The following is a 24,802-nucleotide window of genomic DNA, read 5'->3' on the forward strand; positions in this document are numbered from 1 at the left end:
TGTAATACTAAACAGCGGTTCTAATGATCATGAATTACTGATATATTGCCATAGACGGCCCCAACTAAAACCTTGATTTCTGGTGTTTTGTTTATTTTACTTTATGCAGGGCGTTGTTTCATTTCACCAGACGGAGTTGTTCCAGAGCACATAATCAATTTAAGATGAGGAGAAAAGGTCTGATTTATTGTGATCCTCATATTATTGTCCTTATGCCGCATAAATATTCAGACAGTCGGCTAGCGCGCCGGGAAATGGCAGACTCATTCATAACCGCCGGAACGAGATCATTTTGCCGACTGTAACATGCAAATAGACCCGTAATGAACAGCAACAAGGAAAAACTACAGGCTCAAAAGCACACTAGATTATTTTATTAGTTTTTGTTTTTCTAATAAGGAACACTACAATTTTCTCATATTTCTTTTTTTCTCTCTCACTAGAACAGTTCTAAAGTTGAGGTATAAAAGGAGTTTATACAGACTACCAAGTCTGAAAATGGTGGGGTTTATATACAAGTGAAATGGAGAGAGGAGAGGTAGAGAGGAGGGAGAGAATGGTAAATACAGAAGGAAGTGTGTACTACAATTCTAGTAAAATAATGATCAAAATAGAGAAGTAAAAAACGCCGATGGCGTTTGAGCAGGCGCTGTGGAATCCACCTCGGTCGGATAATAATCCCAAACAGGTTTACGGGTGGGTGCGCTTTTAGGAAAAAAGACGTGTAGTTCAAAATCGTCGTTATGCCCTTCCTCCGATAAAACATCTGTTCGGTTTCTGTAGTGCGAGGGAATTGTCACAGCGCCTCGAACAAACGCCACCAGCTCTGACAAAAAAAAAACCACACACACAAAAAAAATAACACTCGAGACTCCCGATCCAAATAAAAATGTAACTGAAACGCTAAAATGAATATTACAAAGACTAACAAATATTACTCTTGCTCATGAGCGAATCCAAAAAACCCCCAGCGATAAAAAACAAAAACAAAGCATACAAAAAGAGAAAATACACTGAAACATTCCACAATCTGTACAGTGACATCCATAGATGACTGATAGAAAAGAAAACAAAGAAATTTGGTGTAGTAATAGCATTAGTTGGAGATATCCATATGAAATGTTTAGAACTAACAGTAATCTATAGAGGACACAATGATCGGAGTAATAGCTCGAAAGGCTCCTCAGAGTTTGTTTTTCCATGTGTACATATAAACAAAACCCCAATTTACATTTCAACGTTATTTAGTCCTTTGTGTAATATATAGAATTTCCATTCATATATCAAAACGCCCTGGTGCTTCCGTGACTAAAGGTAAACTTGGAGGGGGGGGGGAAGAGAGGAGGAGAAAACAACAACAACACAAGTCCTGGGAATAAAAAAATCAAAAGACAACAACTCATCTGTCTTGTCTGGAAAAAAGTAAATAGAAATTCATTTGATGTTCCTCTACTTGCTTTAGTCCGTCTGGTTCAAATCACGACACATCCAGTGCTCATTTTTGGTTCAATTTGACAGGAGAAAAGCCCTTGTTGCTTGGCTGTTAACTGATAATAATAATAATATTAATAAAAAAAGACAAGAGTTCCTTTGTTTAGTGAAATTGTAGGCAACAACAACAAGAAAAAAAAAAAAAAAAGACAGCATGCTTTACCAAGGAACAGGTGCTTTCAATTGCACGTACAATACAATCAGTTCAAAAGCACGAGTGAGTGACGAGACAACCCAACCCTTATAAAACAGACACCCGTACACACACAAACACAGTAACACGAGTGGCCATAGCACACGCGGCTGTAACCAATGAACCGCTACGGCCTCCTCAGAAAAGGTTTTCGAGCGGTCGGTGTGTCACGGATGCCTGTTGCCAAATCGTGCGATCGATTAAAATACCACGGAAGTCCTAGAGAAACCGAACGCCAGCTGGAAATGCTGGATTGGGCAGTATGAAGTGTTGTTCGCTTGTTCGTTTATTTGGTCTGTTACTTACACCCCCTCCTTTTATAGTATATTTTGTTTTTCGTTTAAAAAAAAAAGAAAACAAAAGAAAGAAACGTTCGGCTAAATGGAATCACTAAAACATCTCAACACCCTACATGCATGGAAGACAGTGGAATATCTTTTTTTTTCTTTCCCTTTAAAAATATTTCTAAACACCCACCCATGCCCCGATCCAAACGAATACTCCAGCTATCCGTCCAACCCCCTTTCCCAAAAACAAGTTCCCGTCGAGTCTTTTATTTGGTGGCTGGTGCATCTTTGTGGGGGGCGGGGAAAAAAACACTGTAGCTAAACTATTAAAAACAAGGTGAAATGTCAACATCTCTTTTACATCGGTTTTGAGAAAGTGGACAAGTAGTGAGGAAACATGAAGTCGCCGACTCTTCACTCTTTCACAGCCAACTCTTCTGCGATCGGCTAGTTAGTGTTCAAACATCCGGCGTACCTTTTACACAGATGGATTCCTCTCCATCCAACCAACCACCAGCTCAAAGTGAGATTGACGGGATTTGTGCTTAACGCAACGGTGAACAATGCAGGACAGATTGTTTTGTGAGAGACGCTTCGCAAAGTCGGCGAAGCAGCCGATCGGAAAGCGTATTAAAAAGCAGACTAAATGGCGTTCTCATGGTTCAGTTGTCTGAGGTTGTTCTTCGACGAGCGGAAGGTGCGACAACCGTTGACAGCACTTTGGTACAAGCAAGGAGGGAGTTGTTGCGTAATCCACATCGTGACGGATTGGAACAGGAAGGGTAAACGTGGAGTTGGGCGTCGACTGTCCAGACTTTGTGTTCTCCGCACAAAGACCGCTCAAGAGGATGTGTGGTTTGTTCGGACTTGTCCTCAGCAGATGTGACGTTCTGCATCTTTTGCTCGAGAGGAGCGCCAGCTCAAAGCGAGTGTGTGTGTGTGTGATTCAGACAGTCTGGTTCAATGTAAGAACCCTGGCACACCGTGAAGAAAGTGGAACGAGGACTATGGAAGACCTTTGACGTCTGCTAGAGTGAAGGGGCGAGACTAGATGATGAGATGCTGTGTGTGTGTGTGTGTGTGTGTGTGTGGCGTAGCGTGAGCTACATTAGCTGGAGGTGTCGGAGTGGATGCTGCCAGGTGGTCCTGGTGGAGAGGTGATGGAGGAAGGGTTGGTGTTGTCTTGCCAGCTGTTGTTAGCCTGTGGAGAGAGTCACAATAACAGTATGAGGTAAGGTAACATGCAATGACATAAAAAGGAAATCCTATTTTTTAGCAGGTTTTTAAAGGGTTAGTTCACCCAAAAATGAAAATTCTGTCATTAATGATTTACCCTCATGCCGTTCGACACTCGTAAGACCTCCGTTCATCTTCAGAACACAAATGAAGATATTTTAGTTGAAATCTGATGGCTCAGAAAAGCCTCCATTGGCAGCAATGTACTTTACACTCTCAAGGTTCTAAAGACGTCGTTACAAAGTCCATCTCACTACAGTGGTTCTACAATAACTTTATGAAGCGACGAGAATAGTTTTTGTGTGCAAAAAAAACTTAAATAACGACTTATATAGTGATTACCGAATTCAAAACACAGCATCATGAAGCTTCGAAGCATTATGAATCAGTGAGTCGATTCATGATTCGGATCGCTTGTCAAACCGCCAAAATCACGTGACTTTGGCGATCCAAACCGCTGAATCGACTCACTGATTCATAACGCTTCGAAGCTTCATGATGCCTTGTTTTGAAATCGTCATCACTATGTAAGTCGTTATTTAGGTTTTTTTTTGCGCACAAACACTATTGTCGCCGATTCATAAAGTTATTGTAGAACCACTGTAGTGAGATGGACTTTGTAACGACGTCTTTAGTACCTTTTAAGGGTCTTGAGAGTGAACCGTGCCATTGTGCCAATGGAGGCCTTTCAGAGCCATCAGATTTCAACTAAAATATCTTCATTTGTGTTCTGAAGATGAACGGAGGTCTTACGGGTGTCCAACAAGGGGAAGTCATTAATGACAGAATTTTCATTTTTGGGTGAACTAACACTTTAATTCTATAAAAATGAAATACTATCTCAAGAACAATTAGAAAGATGAACGTGATTTCACCAAGTACAACATGCACCTGGATTAACATCTTTGTTCCACTTGGAACAACAATTTAATCAACCAATCAGATTTGAGGGACAAGTTTAGGCTTTCAACCAGGGTTAGGTGCTTCTACATGAGTGTTCAACCTGGTTAGGTTTGAGGGTAGGGATATGGTTAGGACTATGTTGACCCAGGAACATGTCTTACTTGGCAAAATCATGACCATATGGAAATGTTGCTTATTTCTACTAAAATTATAAATGAGTCAAAAAGTGACAGTAAAACATTGAGAAATGTTCAAAAGATTTACATTTCACAAATGTATTTTTAAAGTTTTTTTTCTCCACTCGGTCACCTGACGGAGTCTGGGTTCCTCGCCACTGTTACCTCTGACTTGCTTAGTTAGGGACACTCAATATTCAACAATATCATTGATTTGACTGCACTGACACTATTGGATGAGAACTGAACTGAGTTGGACGACGACTTCACTGTTTTCTGCAGAACTGCTTTATAGATGAAATGAACTCATTTAATAATGTATGATTTTTTTCAATGGAAATGAATTAGTGAACCGACTTCAGCTGAACAGTGCCCGTTTTCTTCAGCGCTGCTGTACAGTCGAAACGAACTATTCTCATCATTTAATACTTTTTCTGTTATCACTGTAAACCTGCTTTGAAACAATCAATCTGTATTGTATAAATCGTTATTTAAATAAGGGTGACCATAAAAACATACTGTTTTCAACACTGATAATAATCAAATCATCATATCAGAGTGATTTCTGAAGGATCATGTGACACTGAATGCTGAAAATACAGCTTTGATCACAGGAATAAATTAAAACTTTTTAAATTGCACAATATTACTGCTTAACTGTATTTTTGATCAAATGAATGCACATTTTTTTACAAACAAACAAACAAAAAACTGTGTAATTATACATTGTTATGTCTATTGTAATGTTAAATATCAAAATCCATACCATTTAAAAATAAAAGGATTAAAATATTATTTTCCAGAAAATAAAAGTGTTAAATCCTCAAGGTTGGGCGTTTGTTGAAATAGTGTACCCAAACACACAGCATTTAGATGCAGCTGCCTGTCAAGTATTCACCACTAGAAGTTTCATATGGCACTAATAAATGTTGAAACAGGAAACGCTCAAGCCACAGTTTTTAGCCCTTTGAAACCATCTGTATGTCTGACTCCTACACAAAGACCCCAGATGGTTTCCATCTTCATTTCTCGAAAAGTTTGTTGCCTGAGAATGTTTGTGTGCGTGTAAGAGCTGCACTCACGTCTAAACGGTGTGGGGTGTAAAGAGGACTTCCTGACAGATCTTCATAGCCTGCCGTCAGGTGTGTAGCACGGTGCAGGATATCCACCTGTAGCACACATACTTCACATGAGTCTCAAAGGTCAAACAATCACAGGTCTGTAATATAACAACGGCACCTCTGCTAATATATGACATTCATTATATTTTCCGTATTCATGTTAAAAAATACATGCGACAAATAAAATATTATTTAACTGAACCAAAACAAAGGTGTAATGAGTCTGTATATGTATCAATGCAGCCTCATCAATTCCCTTATATTTCTCACACCAAAGACTTTTACACTGCATTTTCAACGCACACATCTGATATTCTGACAATGGTTCACCCAAAAACGAAGATTCTGTCAAAAATGTTCATGTTTTTACGTGAACACATGCCTCACTTCATATGAAGCATTAGTCTATTCAGACAGGGTTAAACTTGGATTATGTTGTCTTTATGACCTTTTGAAGCATGAAAGTTGTTACGTGGACTTTCAATGGATTGTGTTTCAAAGATGAATGAAAGTCTTATGGGTTTGAAACAACATGAGGGTGAGTAAATGATGACAGAATTGTCATTTTTGAGCGAACTATCTCTTTTAGTCTAAACTGATCTGCGCTGCTCTATCATGTAAATCCGCTCTCTTGCGGCTCACGCTAAAGAAGAGTGGCAAATCCGTGCCTCTTTTGGACCTGGACAATATGTCAGATAGCAATGATAGGGAAAAAAAAAAAAATCAAGAATTAACAGGAGAGTCAGAAACGAGTGTTTAGATGTAGACAACATTACCATGTGTCAGATAAGGATTTATGTCATTCGCACATTTGAGAGTGGCCAAAATCAGATGTGAAATTTTTCCGATCCTTTCCACATAAAAAATAAAAACCAGAGGCGGACAGTAGTGAGGTATTTTTACTCTGCTTAAGTACATTTCTCAAGTGTCTGTACTTTATTCGAGAGTTTTTCTTCACTTCACAACATTCCAACATTTTTTTTACTCAAGTAAAAGTAATTAAAAGTTTTATTTGAGTACAAGTATTTTTTATGTACTTAAGTATTAAAAGGTTAAAACCCTTTTATTCATGAAATGTAGCTCAGTAAAAAAGTACAACATCATGCGTTGGAATGTAGTGACGTAAAAGTTTTCCAAAGAAAAACGCTCTGATAAAAGTACAGATACTTGAAAAATGTACTTGAGTAAAGTAAAAATACTTCCCTACTGTCCGCCTCTGATAAAAAAACAACTTGCTGACAGCTTAAATGTAGTGTAAGGGGCCGTTCACACAAAAGATGTTTTTGCGAGATGTAGGGCAGTGTAATGAAAAACAAAGAGCAAGTCCTTGAGATGTATTTTGTCAAAAGTTAAACTAACTTGAGCGCCTCATTTTTTGAATGCTGTGTCATGCACGAAACACTGCAAAATAATGCAACGGGCTAACACACGTCTAGCACGTTTACACAGAAAAAGTGTATTCAAATGCAAAAATGTGTTCTGTGTGAATGGCCCCTAAAACAATATATACAGGACTCAAAATTAAGGATTTGTTTTTTGTATTTTTTTGAAAGTTTTACTCACCCCACCACAGAAAACTGGACAATTACCATTTTACCATATATTTGGCGTTATAATTTTTTTTATACATCTTTACACAAAAAAAGCAAATTATTTTGCCAATTTAAAACGGAATTTCTTGAAGAGAAAAGGGCAAAACGTACACCTAATCCACCTCTGTGTTATTCCAATTAGCATAATTAGTAAAAAAAGAAATGTGTCTAATGTGTAACAGAACATGAAAAGTTTGACTTTGCGAGACACAAGCGATACTGAAGTGATGGGGCGAGCGACCCGAAACGCTCTCAGTGGCTCCGGGCCATCGGTGCATCCTTACTGTTGAGCCCTGGTGAAAATAATTCATTTACAGGAAATAGATAAAGGATTGACTAAGGATGTGGCTGTGGATGACTGATGAAGAAATGAAACGGAGCGGTGGCCACAGGGAAGATGGCGGAGGATAGAGCTCTACGCTCAGGACTCCACGAGTCCAACTGAGCCGAGGCGCTCTGGGGTGGGAGCTAAGGCGGATGTCATGGGTTGGGGCTTTGAGGATAGGGGGAAGGAGAGCACTACACAGTGAGCAGGTACGGAAGAGGAAGGGCATTGAGGGGACGTCCTCAGTGCCTACCTGCTGCTGCTGCTGCACAGCGGGAGTGACGCTGACGCCATCCCCGTTGAGTGATCGCAGCCCGAGGTAGGCATCTCCTGCGTGAGAAAGGGTGTACGACCCAGATGACCCTGCAGGCAATATACGCAGCCGATCAGGCACGCAACTTTGCCTGGGTTGGTTTTGGAAAAGCCTACAGTGGTGTGTGTGTGTGTGTGTGGCTGAGATGGGCATGAAAATCAGGACAAGCCACATTCCAAAATTCAAGACAGCCATGATAATCAGTTCAACGGTTTCCGTGGACTAGAGATGACAGAACAAAACAGGTGAACAATGGGAAGCAACAATCAAGAATATGCTATGTGGACTGGTCCTTCACATGAAGGTTTGCAACTCAACATCCTACTTCCTCTAGATGACGTGATGCATTGTTGGTAGGCTGACCGCAGGATGTAAAACAGGAAATGTGGAGGTGAGGTTTAAAGATGTATGCGGTGACGGAGTATTGTTAAAAGGGACAATACCAAGTTAAATCACCTACCTTCTCCATTCTGCTTCCTGAGCAAATAGAGGTTCAACTACACTAACCAAGTGTGTGTGTGGATGTGTCACATGTGAATATGAAAATAAAACGACAAACATGAAGCCAACACAGCATCGATAACTCAGGCAAAGCCAAGGAAAGAGGCTATGTTAGTTATCAACGGAAAGACAAATACTTGGGGGTTATCACCACAGCTTCAGAGGAGAACAATCATGCAAAAATAGAAATGAAAGTGAATGTTCACATTGCCTGAGGCTAGAGTGGGCGGTATGATCGAAAGTTGGAAACCATCAGGGTATGAGTTACTTTATATAACGTGCTGGAAATTTTATGTGGTCATGTCTATATTTCCACCATCCAACTGTGATTAAACCCCTTTGACCTAACACAAGTGTCCTCTGAGAGATAGCTTGAGAACCCAAAAAGCTCAATTCTCTCATCCCTGATGTATCAGATAAACAAAAGATTAGGAAAATAAGCCATCTTCTGTGAGTACATATAATGCTAGTGAATGGGTGCCACACAGCGATCGTGGCGGTAATCCATACGACCACAGTGGATGAATCAGTGTCTTCCGAAGCCAAACGAATGGTGTGTGTATATACGAATATTTGAAACTTTAATTATAAATCATTGCTTTCCGTCGACTGTCACACAAATATTCATGAGAGGGACGTTATGACACATGTCGCAAGTGTGTTCGTATGTGAGCAGTTCGCATGTTGCAAGTAAAGTGGAAGCAGATGACCGCCATTTCTCGCACAAACTTCACAACACACTTGCATCATGAAAGCTTGTATGACAGTAAACTGGAAGCAATGAATTACTTGAAAAAGCCTTTTTCTTTCACACACACCTACCGTTTGGCTTCAGAAGACACGGATTCATCCACTGGGGTCGTATGGATTACGTCACGATCACTGTGTGCGTTTTTTCAAGCATCAAACGAGCGGCATCCATTAAATGCCCTCATATGGACTCACAGAGATAGATTATTTTCCTAAAAATTAGGTTGAGTAAATAAGGGCTCTACCAGAATAATCGAATATTCGCTTTTTGTTTTTTTCTCCCTTCCGCACACCTGGCATCCCCCTCGAAACGGTTCTCATTCGCGCTTGAATATGTTTATACTATAAAATCTGGCGAAATACAATACTCTTTTTTTATTTTTTATTATCTTATAGCCTTGAGGCCCACAGTCCTGCAGAGTTTAGCTCCAACCCTAATCAAACACACCTGCATCAGCTAATTAAGCTCTCCAGGATTACTAGAAAGCTACAGGCAGGCGAGTTTGATCAAGGTTGGAGCTAAACTCTGTAGGACAGTGAAGAACCCCTGGCCTAGCCAACAGTTGAACCTAGTTATACTTAATAAATATATTTGCTGCTTCTTAGCCTAAGTGTTCCCTGCAACGGAGCTTTCTCTGTCTAGAGTGCACAACTGCACGAGCTTAAATGGAAGAAGAGCATGCCTGAGCTTTCATTTTGGGTTAAGCTGCGTTGGTTTGACATTGGGGGAAATAGAGTAACAGACTCAAAATGTATTAGCCCTTTACCCGTTAGGGATGTGAACATTTTCAGCCGTGAAAGAAACAAAGTGCGGCCGTGCACATTTTAGTTTCAGTTTTGAATTAGCGCCAATTCGGCTACGGGTTGCTTGAATGGTGGGTTTATTAGCCTATTATCATTAAATAAAAAACACAAAAACAAAACAGTACAACGACAAACTCCCTTAAATAGGCGCGTTCACATTTCGCTTTGAAACCAAATCTTCCGCGATCATCTCGTCATTCAGCTTCTCACTCTCGTGATGAATGAAATCTCACGCTACACGTTCAGTTTTTAAAATCTCTAACTGAAATAAATGATTTATTACTACTATGAAATATCAAAAAACGACGGTGGGCAAGTGAAGTATTGAATGAAGCCTAATATTACCCGTTAATATCAATCTAAATGAATCTACCAGCGAAATATAGATTAGATTAGATTCAACTTTATTGTCATTACACAAGTACAAGTACAAGGCAACGAAATGCAGTTTAGGTCTAACCAGAAGTGCAATAGCAGCAAGTGCAGGATATATACAATGGTTGCGTAAGTGCAGGGCATAAAAATGTTCTGAATATATATAAATATGTATAAGTAGAGAGATGGTTATTACTATAAGTAGAACTGAATTTACAGATGAATATATACAGTGAATAAATATACAGATGGCTATTACTATAAACAGAATTTACAGGTGAATATGTACTATGAATAAATATACAGATGGCTATTACTATAAACAGAATTTACAGGTGACTATGTACTATGAATAAATATACAGACGGTTATTACTTGAACAGAATTTTACAGTTAGAGGTATACAATAATATGTTAGGCTAATATGAGGAATATAGCAGTGGATTAAGTTAGTACAATAAATTATGGACAGAGCTATCCGAAAGAAAGTGTAAAAGTGCAGTGGAAAGTGGTTGCATATTCCAGTTAGAAGTACGGTGCAAAATGCAAATGTAAACATTGTTACTGTAAATACAGTCGGCAGTGCAGATGAGCATTATCCAGTTACGGTGTGGTAGTGCAGAATGCATAAGTAAACAGTTGTTACTGTAATAAACAGTCAGTAGTGCAAATAACAAAGTGAAGGCAGATGTGAGGTAGGAGAGTTATCAGTTTATGAGGGAAGTGGATCAACGGGGGTTTGAGTTCAATAAAGAGACAGCTCTGGGGAAAAAACTGTTCTTTAGTCTGCTGGTCCTGGTCCGGAGGATCCTGAAACGCCTGCCGGAGGGCAGGAGAGAAAACAGTCTGTGGGCTGGGTGAGAGGAGTCCTTGAGGATGCTGCGAGCTCGATGCAGGCAGCGTTTCCTCTGGATGTGTTCGATGGCAGGCAGTGGAGTCCCTGTGATGCGCTGGGCAGTTTTCACCACCCGCTGCAGTGCCTTGCGCTCCGCAACAGAGCAGCTCCCATACCACACTGCCACACAGTTGGTCAGGATGCTTTCTATTGCGCAGCGGTAGAAGTTCACCAGGATAGCCGAGGAGAGCTGATTCTTCCTCAGTGTCCTCAGGAAGAAGAGGCGCTGGTGAGCCTTCTTGACCAGGCTGGAGGTGTTGGTCGTCCACGACATGTCCGCCGAGATGTGGATCCCCAGGAACTTGAAACTGGAGACACGTTCAACAGCCATTCCATTGATGTGGATGGTGTCGTGTGTGCCTCTTGACTCCTTCCTGAAGTCCACGATGAGCTCCTTCGTTTTGGTGGTGTTGAGGAGCAGGTTATTATCAGCGCACCATGTGGCCGGGTGCTGGATCTCTTCCCTGTAGGCAGTCTCATCGTTGTTGCTGATGAGACCAATCACCGTAGTGTCGTCCGCAAACTTGACGATGGAATTAGTTCCATACACAGGCTTGCAGTCGGAGGTGAAGAGGGAGTAGAGAAACGGACTTAGCACACAGCCCTGTGGTACACCAGTGTTGAGTGTGATGGATGTGGAGCAGGTGGATCCTGATCGAACATTCTGGGGTCTGTCAGTTAGGAAGTCCAAAATCCAGTTACACATTGAAGTGTTGATGCCCAGGTCTCCAAGTTTGGCAATTAACTTGGATGGGATGACAGTGTTGAATGCTGAGCTGAAGTCAACAAACAGCATGCGTGCATAAGTGTTTTTACTGTCCAGATGGGTGAGCACAGAGTGCAGTGCCATGGAAACGGCATCCTCTGTGCTCCTATTGCTGCGGTAGGCAAACTGGTGTGAGTCCAATGTGGATGGTATAGAGTCTTTTAGGTGTTCCAGGACCAGCCGCTCAAAGCACTTCATAATGATGGGTGTGAGTGCTACAGGGCGGTAGTCATTAGGGCACCTCGGGCTGGAGTGTTTCGGCACTGGCACAATGGAAGTGCGTTTAAAGCATGATGGTACAGCTGCTTGGGCGAGAGACAGGTTGAAAATGTCTGTAAAAACCCCAGCGAGCTGCTCCGCACATGCCCTGAGCACACGTCCAGGGATGTTGTCTGGTCCAGCAGCCTTGTGCGCGCTGATCCGGCTCAGTGCCTTGCAGACATCTGTGGTGGAGAGTGTGATTGGTGGGTGGTCAGCTGAGGGTTTGAGCTTGGTGGCAGTTTCTCTGTTGTCTCTTTCAAAACGAGCATAAAAGTAATTTAGCTCATTCAGGAAGTTGACATCAGTGGCTGCGGGGGTGGAGTGGGGGGGTTTGTAGTCACTGATGGCCTGGATGCCCTGCCACATGCGTCGAGGGTCAGAGTTGGAAAAGTGACCCTCAATCTTAAGCTTGTAGCAGTGCTTGGCCTTTTTGATGCCCCTCTTCAGGTTTGCCCTGGATGCGCTGTAGGCTTGTGCATCTCCTGATCTGAAGGCAGTATTGCGTGACTTCAGCAGGAGTCGTACTTCCCTGTTCATCCAAGGCTTCTGATTTGGGTATGTGGTGATCTGTTTCTGGGTTGTAACACTGTCGATGGTGGTATTGATATGATCCAATACTGAGGAGGTGTAGGAGTCAATGTCCGTGTGAGCGCCACTGGTGGCTTGAGAAGCAAACATACTCCAGTCTGTGTTTAGAAACCTTTCCTGGAGTGTGGAGTCTGCCCCCGCAGGCCACACCTTGATGGTTTTCATTGATGGCTTCACGCGGTTGATGAGGGGTGAATATTTGGGTCTGAGAAACAAAGAGAGGTGGTCTGACTGTCCCAGGTGGGGGAGGGGTGTCGCAACGTAGGCTCCGGCCATGTTTGTGTAGACATGGTCTAAGGTTTTGTTTCCTCTGGTGTGGCAGGAAACATGCTGGTGAAACTTGGGTAGCACTGACTTTAAGTTTGAGTGATTAAAGTCACCTGCAACAATAAACGCAGCTTCCGGGTGATCAGTCTGTTGTTTACTGATGGCTGCGTGAAGTTCTTTCATAGCAAGCTTGGCATCAGCATCGGGTGGAATATAAGCTGCTGTGATAATAGTGGAGGTGAACTCCCGCGGTAGATAAAACGGTCTACATTTAACCATGAGAAACTCCAGGTTAGCTGAACAATGACTCCCAACAATATAGGAGCTTGTTACTGGGACATAACCTGTGTGTTTTGTATCACTAGTGCAGTGTCTGTTCTCGGAGCATACAAGCCCTGCCCTGCCTTTATTAGAGAGAAGAATATGTTCAGCCCCCTCCCTCCGAAGCTTCGGAGCTCAAAAAAACGGTATTCGGACCTGCCCTTGAGTAAATGATTCGAGAATTTTCATTTTTGGGTGAACTATCCCTTCAAAGTTAATATTTCAGTAATTTAATAACACATCCGTTTGTTTACGGTTCTCTGATGTTGGTTAAGATTTAACACGCAGGTAAACAAATAGAATAATTCATCTTTTTAATAAGCATTTTATTTTGATTGTAACCCTGCACTGCAAATTATTTGGTTCTTACCAAGTGTTGGATAATTTATCTTGTTTTAAGAGTGAATTTCTTATTTTAGTGGAATTTCTCTGTTATTTTAAGTGTTTAACTTTACACTATAATCTTGTCAAGTGAAATGATCTTGCTGCATGGACAGATAATTTCACTTATTTTGAGTATTTTTTCCCTTAGATTTAGTGGTCTTATCTTGTTTTTAGACACCCCTTTTTTGCAGTGTGCTTTAATCAAATGAGTATTTTTTTTTCTGTTTGCAACATGATACATGATGGATGCAAAAGAAAAGAAAAGATTAACAAATCAACGGGTTTGGCATGAATTCTGCCTGGATGAGCCTCGTTTGAAGCAGTCGTAATGTACACAAACACACCCGTGAACGCACATCGACTGCCATCAATTCTATATTAATGTTGTGGCATTGTTTGATAGCGTAAACGAAGCTGTACTTCATGTTGTGCCTAACAACACCCCTTCATTAACATTTCTGTCGCGTGACGTGCACCGTCATACCGCCCCAGTCCGGAGAGAATGGAACCGTGACGGCTTTATCCTGCATATGTTTACAAAACATTTGTTGCCTGGATACAATCAGGTTGACTTTACAGTGCAACCCAGAAAAACAACATCTAAATCTTATGTTCCCAGCAAGTGCATAGTGCAAATACCAACAAACACGCATTATCTGTGTGACTGGAAAGTAAAGAAGGACCTTATGATGGACAGACAAGAACAGACTTGACAACAGAAAAATAACAGAAGTGAAAATGAGAGTTGTAATCTGAGAAAATAGTCTGATGAAATGTAGGAGTGTGATTGTGGTAAGCAGTGTGCTCAGTGTGGATTTACTCTCGGCTAGAGATGATGGGACGGGGCTGCTGTGCACTGTACCTGAGTTGGGTGTTGCTGGAGAGTTTGCCTGGCTGGCCTGTGCCGACACATTGGCAGCGTCCACGGCTGTTTTAACGGCGTACAGGTTTGCTTCCTCCTGGAACTTACCAATGTTCTTCTTGTACCGAATTCTCTTGTTGCCAAACCAATTCGAGACCTGAGGTGAAACCACTCCAATTAGACAACAATTTCATCACAAGTAATAAATCACAGCCCAGTCCTATTCAGAAAAGATTTGAATTAATTGCATCTTTGAAAGATTCTGACAGAAAATCAAGCTCATCCTAAGCTAAAGCTTTTACTCAGTGCTGATATCCAGTAGCTGCAGGAAAATGTTTTTGTGCAGCGCTGCCTGTCCTGCAAATGCCACTGCATAATGTTCAATCAACTGCAAAGTTTCCTCTACTGTTCACTGTTTGGGGTCAGCATGTTTTTTAAATAAACTAACACTTATTACTCACCAAGGATGCAGTTGATCAAAAGTGATAGTAAAGACATTTATTATGTTTCAAAAGCAGAGGCGGACAGTAGTGAAGTATTTTTAGTTTCTACTCAAGTACATATTTCAAGTATATGTGCTTTATCACGGTTATCACTGCATTCCAAAGCATAATGTCATACTTTTTACTGCACTACATTTCGTAAGTTTTTTTAATTTTTATTTACCTTTAATACTTAATTACATTAAAAATGTAATACTTTCTTATTAGTAAAACTTTGAATTACTTTTACTTGAGTAAAAGTAAAAAAGTACTACATTTTTAATGTAATTAAGTATTAAAATGATATGTAAAAATTACAATATTATGTTTTGGGAAGTAAACGTTTTCCAAAGAAGAGCACTGATAAAGTACATATACTCGAAAAATATTTTCCGCCTCTGCTTTTGAAACATAATAAATGTCTTTACTATCACTTTTGATCAACTGCATCCTTGGTGAGTAATAAGTGTTAGTTTATTTAAAAAAACATTCTGACCCCAAACAGTGAACAGTGGAGGAAACTTTGCAGTTGAGTGAACATTATGCAGTGGCATTTGCAGGACAGGCAAATGGATTTGGGTTTCAAATAATGTGCACTGCCGTTTAACAGTTTTTGATCTGTAAGATTTTTCATGTTTTTAAATAAGTATCTTCTGCTCACCAAGGCTGCATTTATGTTATTAAAAAGAAGGGAAAAAAAGCTGTAATATTGTGAAATATTATTAAAATGTAAAATAAGAGTTTTCTATTTGAATGTATTGTAAAATGTAATTTTTTCCTGTAATCAAAGCTGAATTCTCAGCATCATTACTTCAGTCTTCAGTGTCACATGATCGTTCAAAAATCATTATGATATGAAAATTTGATGCTCAAGAAACATTTATGGTTATTATCAATGTTGAAAACATTTTTTTTTTAGGATTCTTTGATGAGTAGAAAGTTCAAAAGAACAGTATTTATTTTAAATAGAATATTTTGTAACATTATGAAGGTTTTTACGGTCACTTTTGATCAATTTAATGCATATTTGCTGAATAACTGTAATAATCTCTTTAAAAAAAATAAATTCTTACTGACCCAAAACTTTTGAATGGTAGTACAATGTTGCAAAACTTTCTATTTCAGATAAATACTGTTATTTTGAACTTTCTATTCATCAAAGAATCCTAAAAAAAAATTTTTTTTACACAAATGTTTCTTGAGCATCAAATCATCATATTAGAATGATTTCTGAAGGATCATGTGACACTGAAGACTGGAGTAGTGATGCTCAAAATTCAGCTTTACATAACAGGAATAAAATGCATTTGAAAATATATTAACACAGAAAATGGTAATAATTCACAATATTACTGTTTTTACTGTATTTTTGCTTAAATAAACGAAGCCCTGGTGAGCAGGATAGAAACTTTTTGAAACCTTTTATCAACCCCAAACTTGAGAACAGTATTGTATAACTATAATTTAAGTAAATTATTACTGTTTTTATTCATATTTTTGCAATGTTCCCTGTATCTGTGCTTCCTGTGCCTCATTTCCATCATAGCTGCATACACTGGGAACACTTTGAAAGAGAAATTTCAAATAAGACTTCTTTCATGTAAAACCATTTTGTGTGATATCAAGTAACAAAAATCATTATTTATTGGCGAGTTTCATCAAAATGTTTCATTGTGCAATTATGTATCTAGCTATCTATATATCTAATGCCAGCTGTACTTGATAACTGTAGCACTGTGTCTGATCACACAAATTCTAGCTAACGTTAGTTGCAATGTAAAGAATTTCTACACTGATCCCAAATGAAACAGAGCTAACACTAACTTTTGAAGCTGTTGCTGTTTTAGTTGTTTTGACTTCACAACAGTTATGTGGGAGGAGACAGAGCGGCCATAAAATGTTTCCAACTTGTAATTACGGTAAGTCTGACATGATGTAAACACAGCAAGTTCATAAATCAACTGCAGTTGTGCTTAAATATTTAGTTCACAAACAAAAAGGAAAAAAAAAAAAAGAGGAAAATTACTCACACTCATGTCATTCCAAACCCATAAGACTATCTTTGAAACACAAATGAAGATCTTACAATTGATAGTACGATAGTAAGTTTGAGCTTCCGTGTACTATTTGATGCGCTCTATGTATGCGTGGTGATCTATGTTCAACATTTCTTAAAGGGAATATGTGCATAGGGACGGGCATTTTTGGCAATTTCTCATTTCGATCATCGATAGGTCTCAAAAAAACGAGTACTCGAGTGGCGGGGCATGTCCGTCATGGAGATAAAATTTTTTTTTATTAATAACCCAGTCAATAATATCATGCATTGCATTTGAGCTGAAACTGTGAATACACTACCCTACAGAGCTTTGCTAGCGGATTAATAAACTCAACCAAACACAGATAATCAGATATAAGCCTATTACAATTTACATCTGCCCAAAAGGACGTGAATGTGCACGTGAACTTGACCGTGCTAGTTTTTACAGTCAATAGTTTGAAAGAGAAACTCACATTTTGAACGCGCTCTTCCCTTAACAACAAAAACGTTGATACACGGGCAACTAAAGCAGAGAATTTACAACATTCGATTACAATCTTGTTCTCATTATAATGCTATGTATGATAGATTGGTGCTGCACATCTAGCACTTAACTGTATTTCATGATCAAAGTGATTCCAGGCATCACTGCGGTGCGTGCTTTCAAATCCAGTTTCACTTTATTTAGGCCGCCTGGAGGCATGCTGTCTAATCTAACAAATCAGACCTCAGGTACCGCCCAAAATGCCATAACAACCAAATTAAAAAAAGAGACAAATATATTTTTTAAAGTCAGGGCGATCATCGTTTTCAAGATTGATCGTCGCTGTCACGTTCGAGTACTCGAGTACTCTTGCTCTTCCCTATATGTGCATCGTATAAAGCTATTGTGTCTCATTAAAAGACCTGGATAAACGCACTCAAATCATATGGGTTACATTAAAGATCTCTTTATGACATCTAGGTTTTAGTTGTGTAGACTTTCAATAGAGGAAAAGAAATCTCTTTAGTAAAGTTTCTCTTAAATAAATCTTCTTTTTTTTAATCGAAGATTATCAAACGTCTTTTTTGTTTCGATTTTTGGAATGATATGAGCGGGAGTAAATGATGCCACTGTAATACGTGCAAAAAGTGCTCATCTTTGCAATAGGCCTTTATCACAGAGGAATTGAATACCGGAAGAAGCAGTGCGCTGATTCTTCCGGTTATGAATGTTTTCAATGTGCTTTTAACACCTAGCTGAACAAACAACACTTAAAATATGCATCTGGAGAATTATTTAAAAATCCGGACATTTCCAGAGAGAGGAGAAGAGATAAACTGATCATTACTGTGTACAGGATTTTCCAAACTCTGCTGAACGACGTGTGTTTTTTTTAATCCAACATAAACTGAGGGTCGTAAACATACGTGATTATTTCACCACACGGTGTCAGTGCTCGTCTAAATAGTGACCGCGATGAAGTGCGTGTGAGACCTGACGAATAAGATCTGAATCAACATATTTATTTGTATTAAATATTTTAGTCATTATTCTATCTTTTTTCATTGACAATCATTTCACTGTGGCGTATATGTAATTCACACATTTATGCCAAAATTCAGTCACACTGTTAAAGATTAATTAAATGTTTAACATCGTTAACTTTCTTTAAGGCAGTTATCGCGCATTCGTTCATCTATTTAATACTGTCATGAAAATTAACCATGGTTTTATTACAAATAAAACGTGGGAGTGTGTTTGTGTGTTGTAGGCCTATGCATTTCCAAACTGCGGATGTTTACGTCTCATAGTCTCGTAGTTTAATCGTGGTATTTGTTGTAAAACTAATACAAATGGTAGTCAATCCACGAAAAAAAAAAAAACCAATAAAACATTGTTACTACATTCTTACTATAATAAAACCATGGTTAACTTTCGTAAGGGTGTTTATCAGTCAAATTCATTTAAAAATGTAACAACGGGTATGAAATATGATTAGTAAGAGAAACACTATTAATGAGAAGATGAGCACTGGACTGCGGCAGGTTAGAAATATATTTATTATTCAGAATGCACATTTGGATGGGAACATTTCAGCAGGCTGACGATATGAGACGTAAATATCCTCAGTTTGGAAATGCATAGGCCTACAACACACAAACACACTCCCACATATTATTTTTAAAGAAGGACCTTCATCCTGCCATATAAGTCTCACCCATGCTTTTAGTGTCAGGAAATGGTAAAAATCTGAGGTAAGGATGTCATTATTTAGTATTAAGAGCATCGTATCGCTGCAGCAACACCTGCGAGAAGGTTCAGACAATGTAGTTTTGATTGCTTCGCGATGGGACCTGAAGTAGCGGTGCACAAATTCACTTACCGGAAATAGGAAGTGTGATAAAGGCCTATAGGTGCAACATCAACAATTACCATCAATAACCAGTCATCGGAAATGATGCTGAAGAAGAGATTGTGGTTTGACCTTTTCTTGTTGTTTCCTGATACTCAGATGCGATCAGCGGCATTACGGACATTATGCAACATTATCGTAAATGACGTTACATCTATATTTTCTGAAAACCGTGTTAAAGTTGCACAGTTTTGTTAAAAATGGAGCCGGATAACAAGTTACATTTTGGTATTTTTCTTACGTCTCATTATTGGAAAACTGGATTACAAAATTCCAGGTTTGCAGAAGCCCACGCGTGGCCTTACCTGAGAGACAGTGATCCCACATTTCTTGGCCAACTCTTCCTTGGCTTCCTCACTGGGGTAAGGGTTGGACAGGTGAGAGTAGAAGTACTCATTCAGCACCTCTGTGGCTTGCTTATTGAAGTTGCGTCTCTTACGTCTGAGGACACAGTAAGTGGAGAAATCAGGTGCGAGTTTCATTGACACGAGGTTAATAATTGGTGGAATGGTCCACAGATCAGAAAAAGACAACCTGATTAAGTTCTAAATCCTAAAGAGACACAAACACGCAGACACGCACCTGGCATCGAGGAAGCGAGAGCGGAGGATCATGACGGCCTCACAGGTGCTCTGCTTGAGCTGCATCTGGATGGAGCTGAACTTGCGGTGGATGATGGCCACCATGCGCTCGATCTCTTTGGGTGAGATAGGCCGCGTGCGGGACTGTTCCCTCAGCAGGTTCATCACGTGATTGGTGAACTCACTGCAGGCCTGTTATTAAACAGAATTGAGGATCCTTACATATGCACAAATACACAATGCCGTTCAAATGTTTGGTGTCGGCACGATTGTTTATCTTATGCTCACCAAGGCTGCATTCATTTGATCAAAAATACAGTAATATTATTACAATTTAAAACGACTGTTTTCCATTTTAAGATATTTTGAAATGCAATGCATTTCTGTGATACAAAGCTGAGTTTTAAGCATCATTACTCCAGTCTTAAATGTCACATGATCCTTCAGAAATCATTCTGATTTGATGCTCAAGAAACATTTCTGATTATTGTCAATGTTGAAAACAGTCGCTTCATATTTTTGTGGAAACCTTGACCTTGATACATCAAGTCAGTTCAAAAGCAGCATTTATTTGACATCTTTGTAACATTATAATTGTCATCCCTGTTACTTTTGATCAATTTAATGCATCCTTGCCAAATAAAAGTACTAATTTCTTTCAAAGAAAAAAAATGATATGATATGAAAAAGAAAGATATGTATATGAAACTAGGGATGGGGCCGATCCGATCCAGTATCGGTATCGGGACCGATACCAGCTTAATTCACGTATCGAAAAAGTGCTTAGAACTGCTTGATTTATTTTTTGTTTGTTGATTTTCAAATATAAATTGATAACCGTGATAATTTGGGTCACTATTATCGTGATGTGAAATTTCCATACTGTTTCATCCCTAATATGTACATATCATACTTGCCCGTTGAGTGGAGTTTATTTCAGCATCATATAAAATCAACAATAATGATAATAATAATAATATTAAAGCAAACACAGCTCTGGTATCGGAATAGTATCGGTATCGGCCGATATCCAAATTCAGGTATCGGGATCGGAAGTGAAAAAATGTGGATCGGTGCATCCCTATATGAAACAAAAAAGAACATTTCTAAAAAAAACTACTTCCTACTCATTATCACTCCACCAGTGAGACCTACAAACCTTGCTGAAATCAATTTATAAGGGCTGACCCTCACCTGTTCATATTTCTCTAGTTCGGAGTGGTAGATCTGGCGGATCTGTGCAAGTTTGGCTCTGTAGTCGGAGTGCTCGATGCTGCCGTCATTGGGTGATCCTCCAGCCGCTGCTGCAGCCGCGGCCGCTGCCGCTGACCCGCCACCCTTCTCGGGCCCAGACACACCCTCGGCCAGCAGCATGTTATCCAGACGCATGATCTGGGGGTCTGGGGGGTCCTCCTCCTGTACGCCTCTGATGCTCAGCACTGCAGAAGACAAAACAGGACAAACGGGTCAACAAGATGGAGATGTTCAAATTGAGCTTACAAAAACCGGTCGCATCACACCATGTAGAATTAATAGCATTTCTTTCCCTATGCCAGAGACACTTAAAGGGTTAGTTCACCCAAAAATGAAAATTCTGTCATTAATTACTTACCCTCATGTCGTTCGACACCCGTAAGACCTCCGTTCATCTTCGGAACAGAAATTAAGATATTTTAGTTTAAATCTGATGGCTCTGAAAGGCCTCCATTGGCACAATGGCACGGTTCACTATCAAGACCCTTAAAAGGTACTAAAGACGTCGTTACAAAGTCCATCTCACTACAGTGGTTCTACAATAACTTTATGAATCGGCGAGAATAGTTTTTGTGCGCAAAAAACCCTAAATAACGACTTACATAGTGATGACGATTTCAAAACAAGGCATCATAAAGCTTCGAAGCGTTATGAATCAACGAGTCGAATCAGCGGTTTGAATCGCCAAATTTCAGCAGTTTGACACGCGATGCGAATCATGATTCGGCTCATTGATTCATAACGCTTCAAAGCTTTATGATGCCTTGTTTTGAAATCGTCATCACTATGCAAGTCGTTATTTAGGGGTTTTTTGCGCACAAAAACTATTCTCACCGATTCATATAGTTATTTTAGAACCACTGTAGTGAGATGGACTTTGTAACGACGTCTTTAGTACCTTTTAAGGGTCTTGATAGTGAACCGTGCCATTGAGCCAATGGAGGCCTTTCAGAGCCATCAGATTTCAACTAAAATATCTTCATTTGTGTTCCGAAGATGAACGGAGGTCTTACGGGTGTCGAACGACATGAGGGTAAGTAATTAATGACAGAAATTTTCATTTTTGGGTGAACTAACCCTTTAAAGTACTTGCTAAGTATGCAATTTGTGGCTCAGCCAGCAGAGGGCAGCATGGTACCTCAGTGGCAGGCTGGAGCACGAGGCACGGGTCCAATAATAGGAGAGCATGTGCTGTCACTATAAGCTCAAGCAGCCATAAGTACACACCTCTCCAGCACTGAATTAAAACAAGACCTCTGTCAACTTCCTGCTATGAGCCTATCGCTCACACACCTATACGCGCACCCAGTCTACACTCCTGTACATATGCACACGTAGGGCCGGCCAGTGACTGAGTGCAAAGTGTAATAAAGGTAGCGTACAGAAATACATGAGCCAGAGGGTCTTTGTCTTTCCCCTAGACCAGTTTCACAAAGTCTTAGTGTTTTGCGAGAAATGCCAATGCCACATTAACACATTAGCTCTGTTTACACTTGGTATTAAGATGTGTTTGGTCGATCGGATCACAAGTAGACAAGGGAGACACATACCCGTTCACACCTGGTGTTTTAATCTCTTTTGTCCACTTTCAACCACTTCTGCCTGGATTTCTTTGATGAGAGGGTCAGTAAATTAATGTTTTTTTTTTTTAGATCTTTCGATCTAATGGACGAAATAAGCTCACGCAATTTTCATATGAACGCAATCAAGACCATGCCGAAAAAACGGTGCGTGTTAGAAATCAGGAATGGTGAGAACATTGTGCTTCGTACGTTTGGGTCTCCAGCACACGAGCGTTTACACTGTGAAAGCAATCCGGTCTAATGCGTTTTCGGCCATCTCTGAAAGTGGACAAGCTCAAAACGTTTTAGACCCTGTTAAACAACTGTATTTAGCGTTATCCACTCATGATTCGATCAACCGAAACACATCTAATAGCAGGTGTAAACAGGGCCTATGTGTAGAAAAAGTTCAATTAACTGAAATAAAAATAACAAGTATTGTTATTTACAAGAATGTAAAGATGTCCATTGTTCATTCTGAAAGGCTAAAGGGATAGTTCACCAAAGAAATGTACATTCTGTCATCATTTACTCACCCTCATGTCATTCCAAACCTGAAAAGCTTTCTTTATGGGTGGAGCGGTTGTAGCAAAAGTGGCTGGGAATCAGGGAAAACCGTTACCTTTCATTGAATGCTTGGACATTCTGCTAAATGTTTCATTTTGAACTTCACGCAAGAAAGAAACGTCACAGGCATGTGGAACAACACGAGTGAATAAATGATGATTTACCATTACTCAAGGGAATATCTCAATGTGCATTTCGAGTTGATATTTAGGGTGTCCTGTCCGCTCTAGATGCGATTCATCTTTGAGTAGATCCAATAGGGCCTAGAATCCATTAGTGCATTGGGTTTGCTCTGTTTGTGAACTGAAAGAGTGAGAAACTTTCAAAACACAAATAGTGCAAATAAAAGGCCATCTGTTGGAAGCGATCAGTGTTACGTCTGTGGCTGTTCTGTCTGTACCATCCCCACTGAAATCAAAGCTGTATTTCCCATCCTCCCTTTAACTGATAACACATTTAATGACTTCAGCTCTTACCCTCCCCCAATAACGGCACAGAATTTGTTTCCAGCTCTCCCTCTTTTTTTCCCCTCGTACTTTTTGCAAACTTTCTTTCCCTTGGCAAGCGCTCTTTTTTTTTTTTTTTCTCTCTTGTTCTCTCTTGCCCCTTCAGGGTCCCTCCACTCAGGTCCTCCCTCTTTCTTTCTCTCCAAGTCACATTCCATCTTTCATTTCTCCCCCTCTCCGAGCTCAGGAATGCAGCAGACCTAGCCGCCTGAACTAATGACCCCGATTCACCATCCCTCCCTCTTTCCCTCTCTTTACCTCTCTCTTTTTCAGCCAGCAAAACTCCCCAAAGTCAAACAAAAAGGAAGAACTCTTTTCTGAAGTACATTAAGTTTGACTCGAAGTGAACTCGTGATACAATATTTCTGTGACTAACACAAACAGTGTGAGCATACTGTTGTGTACAATATGAAGGCACACTATTTATTTATTTCACAGGGACAGTAGAGAATAACACTGTTGCATAAGATTTCATGCATTCATTTGACTCTCCCTGGTTAGGCTTTAAAACAAAAGACAAATTACATTTGAAATATGAGTTTTATGTTTTATTTAAACTCTGCATTTTCATTCTAGCAGGAAATTGCAATAAATATTTAAATTAAACGCAATAAAACAAAAGAGAAAAACAAATCTGTTGACTTTTTTATTTCTATTAAACACAGTTGTTCATTCTTGTGGTAATTTTTTTCAATAATTATAATAAAACAAAAGAGTTTTTTCTTTTTAATTTCCATTAAAACTATTTTGAACATTTATTTAAATAATTAACATTATAAGTATTATTATTATTAAACAAAAGTGAAAAATTAAGTCAAATGCTAGAATAAAAGCATCTTTTTACGACTATTATAAACGATATATATATATGTTTATACAATTGTTTTTATATATATATATATATATATATATATATATATATATATATATATATATATATATATATATATATATATATATAAAACTTACTGAACAATTCATTTTAGTGGTGAATTCTTTTTA

General features: G+C 39.5%; 1 protein-coding gene across 5 annotated transcripts in view; it reads right to left on the minus strand.

Annotated features, from left to right (window-relative positions):
* Positions 1-353: 353 nt before the first annotated feature.
* Positions 354-24,802, minus strand: part of pbx4 (pre-B-cell leukemia transcription factor 4) — a 51,849-nt gene continuing 27,400 nt past the window's right edge. For 2 of the 5 annotated variants that reach the window (XM_079827311.1, XM_079827309.1), the window contains 6 exons: positions 21,106-21,350; positions 19,913-20,103; positions 19,636-19,771; positions 14,412-14,568; positions 5,369-5,455; positions 354-3,172 (listed from right to left, as the gene is read on the minus strand). In XM_079827311.1, the coding sequence (XP_079683437.1) occupies positions 5,412-5,455; positions 14,412-14,568; positions 19,636-19,771; positions 19,913-20,103; positions 21,106-21,350 (773 nt within the window). In that variant the 3' untranslated portion in view covers positions 354-3,172; positions 5,369-5,411. Of the gene's footprint in view, positions 3,173-5,368; positions 5,456-7,577; positions 7,688-14,411; positions 14,569-19,635; positions 19,772-19,912; positions 20,104-21,105; positions 21,351-24,802 lie in introns of all 5 variants that reach the window. The other 3 variants (XM_079827313.1, XM_079827312.1, XM_079827310.1) reach the window with 3 other exon arrangements.

This window comes from Gobio gobio (genome assembly GCF_949357685.1).
Source record: "Gobio gobio genome assembly, chromosome: 1".
NCBI lineage: Eukaryota > Metazoa > Chordata > Actinopteri > Cypriniformes > Gobionidae > Gobio > Gobio gobio.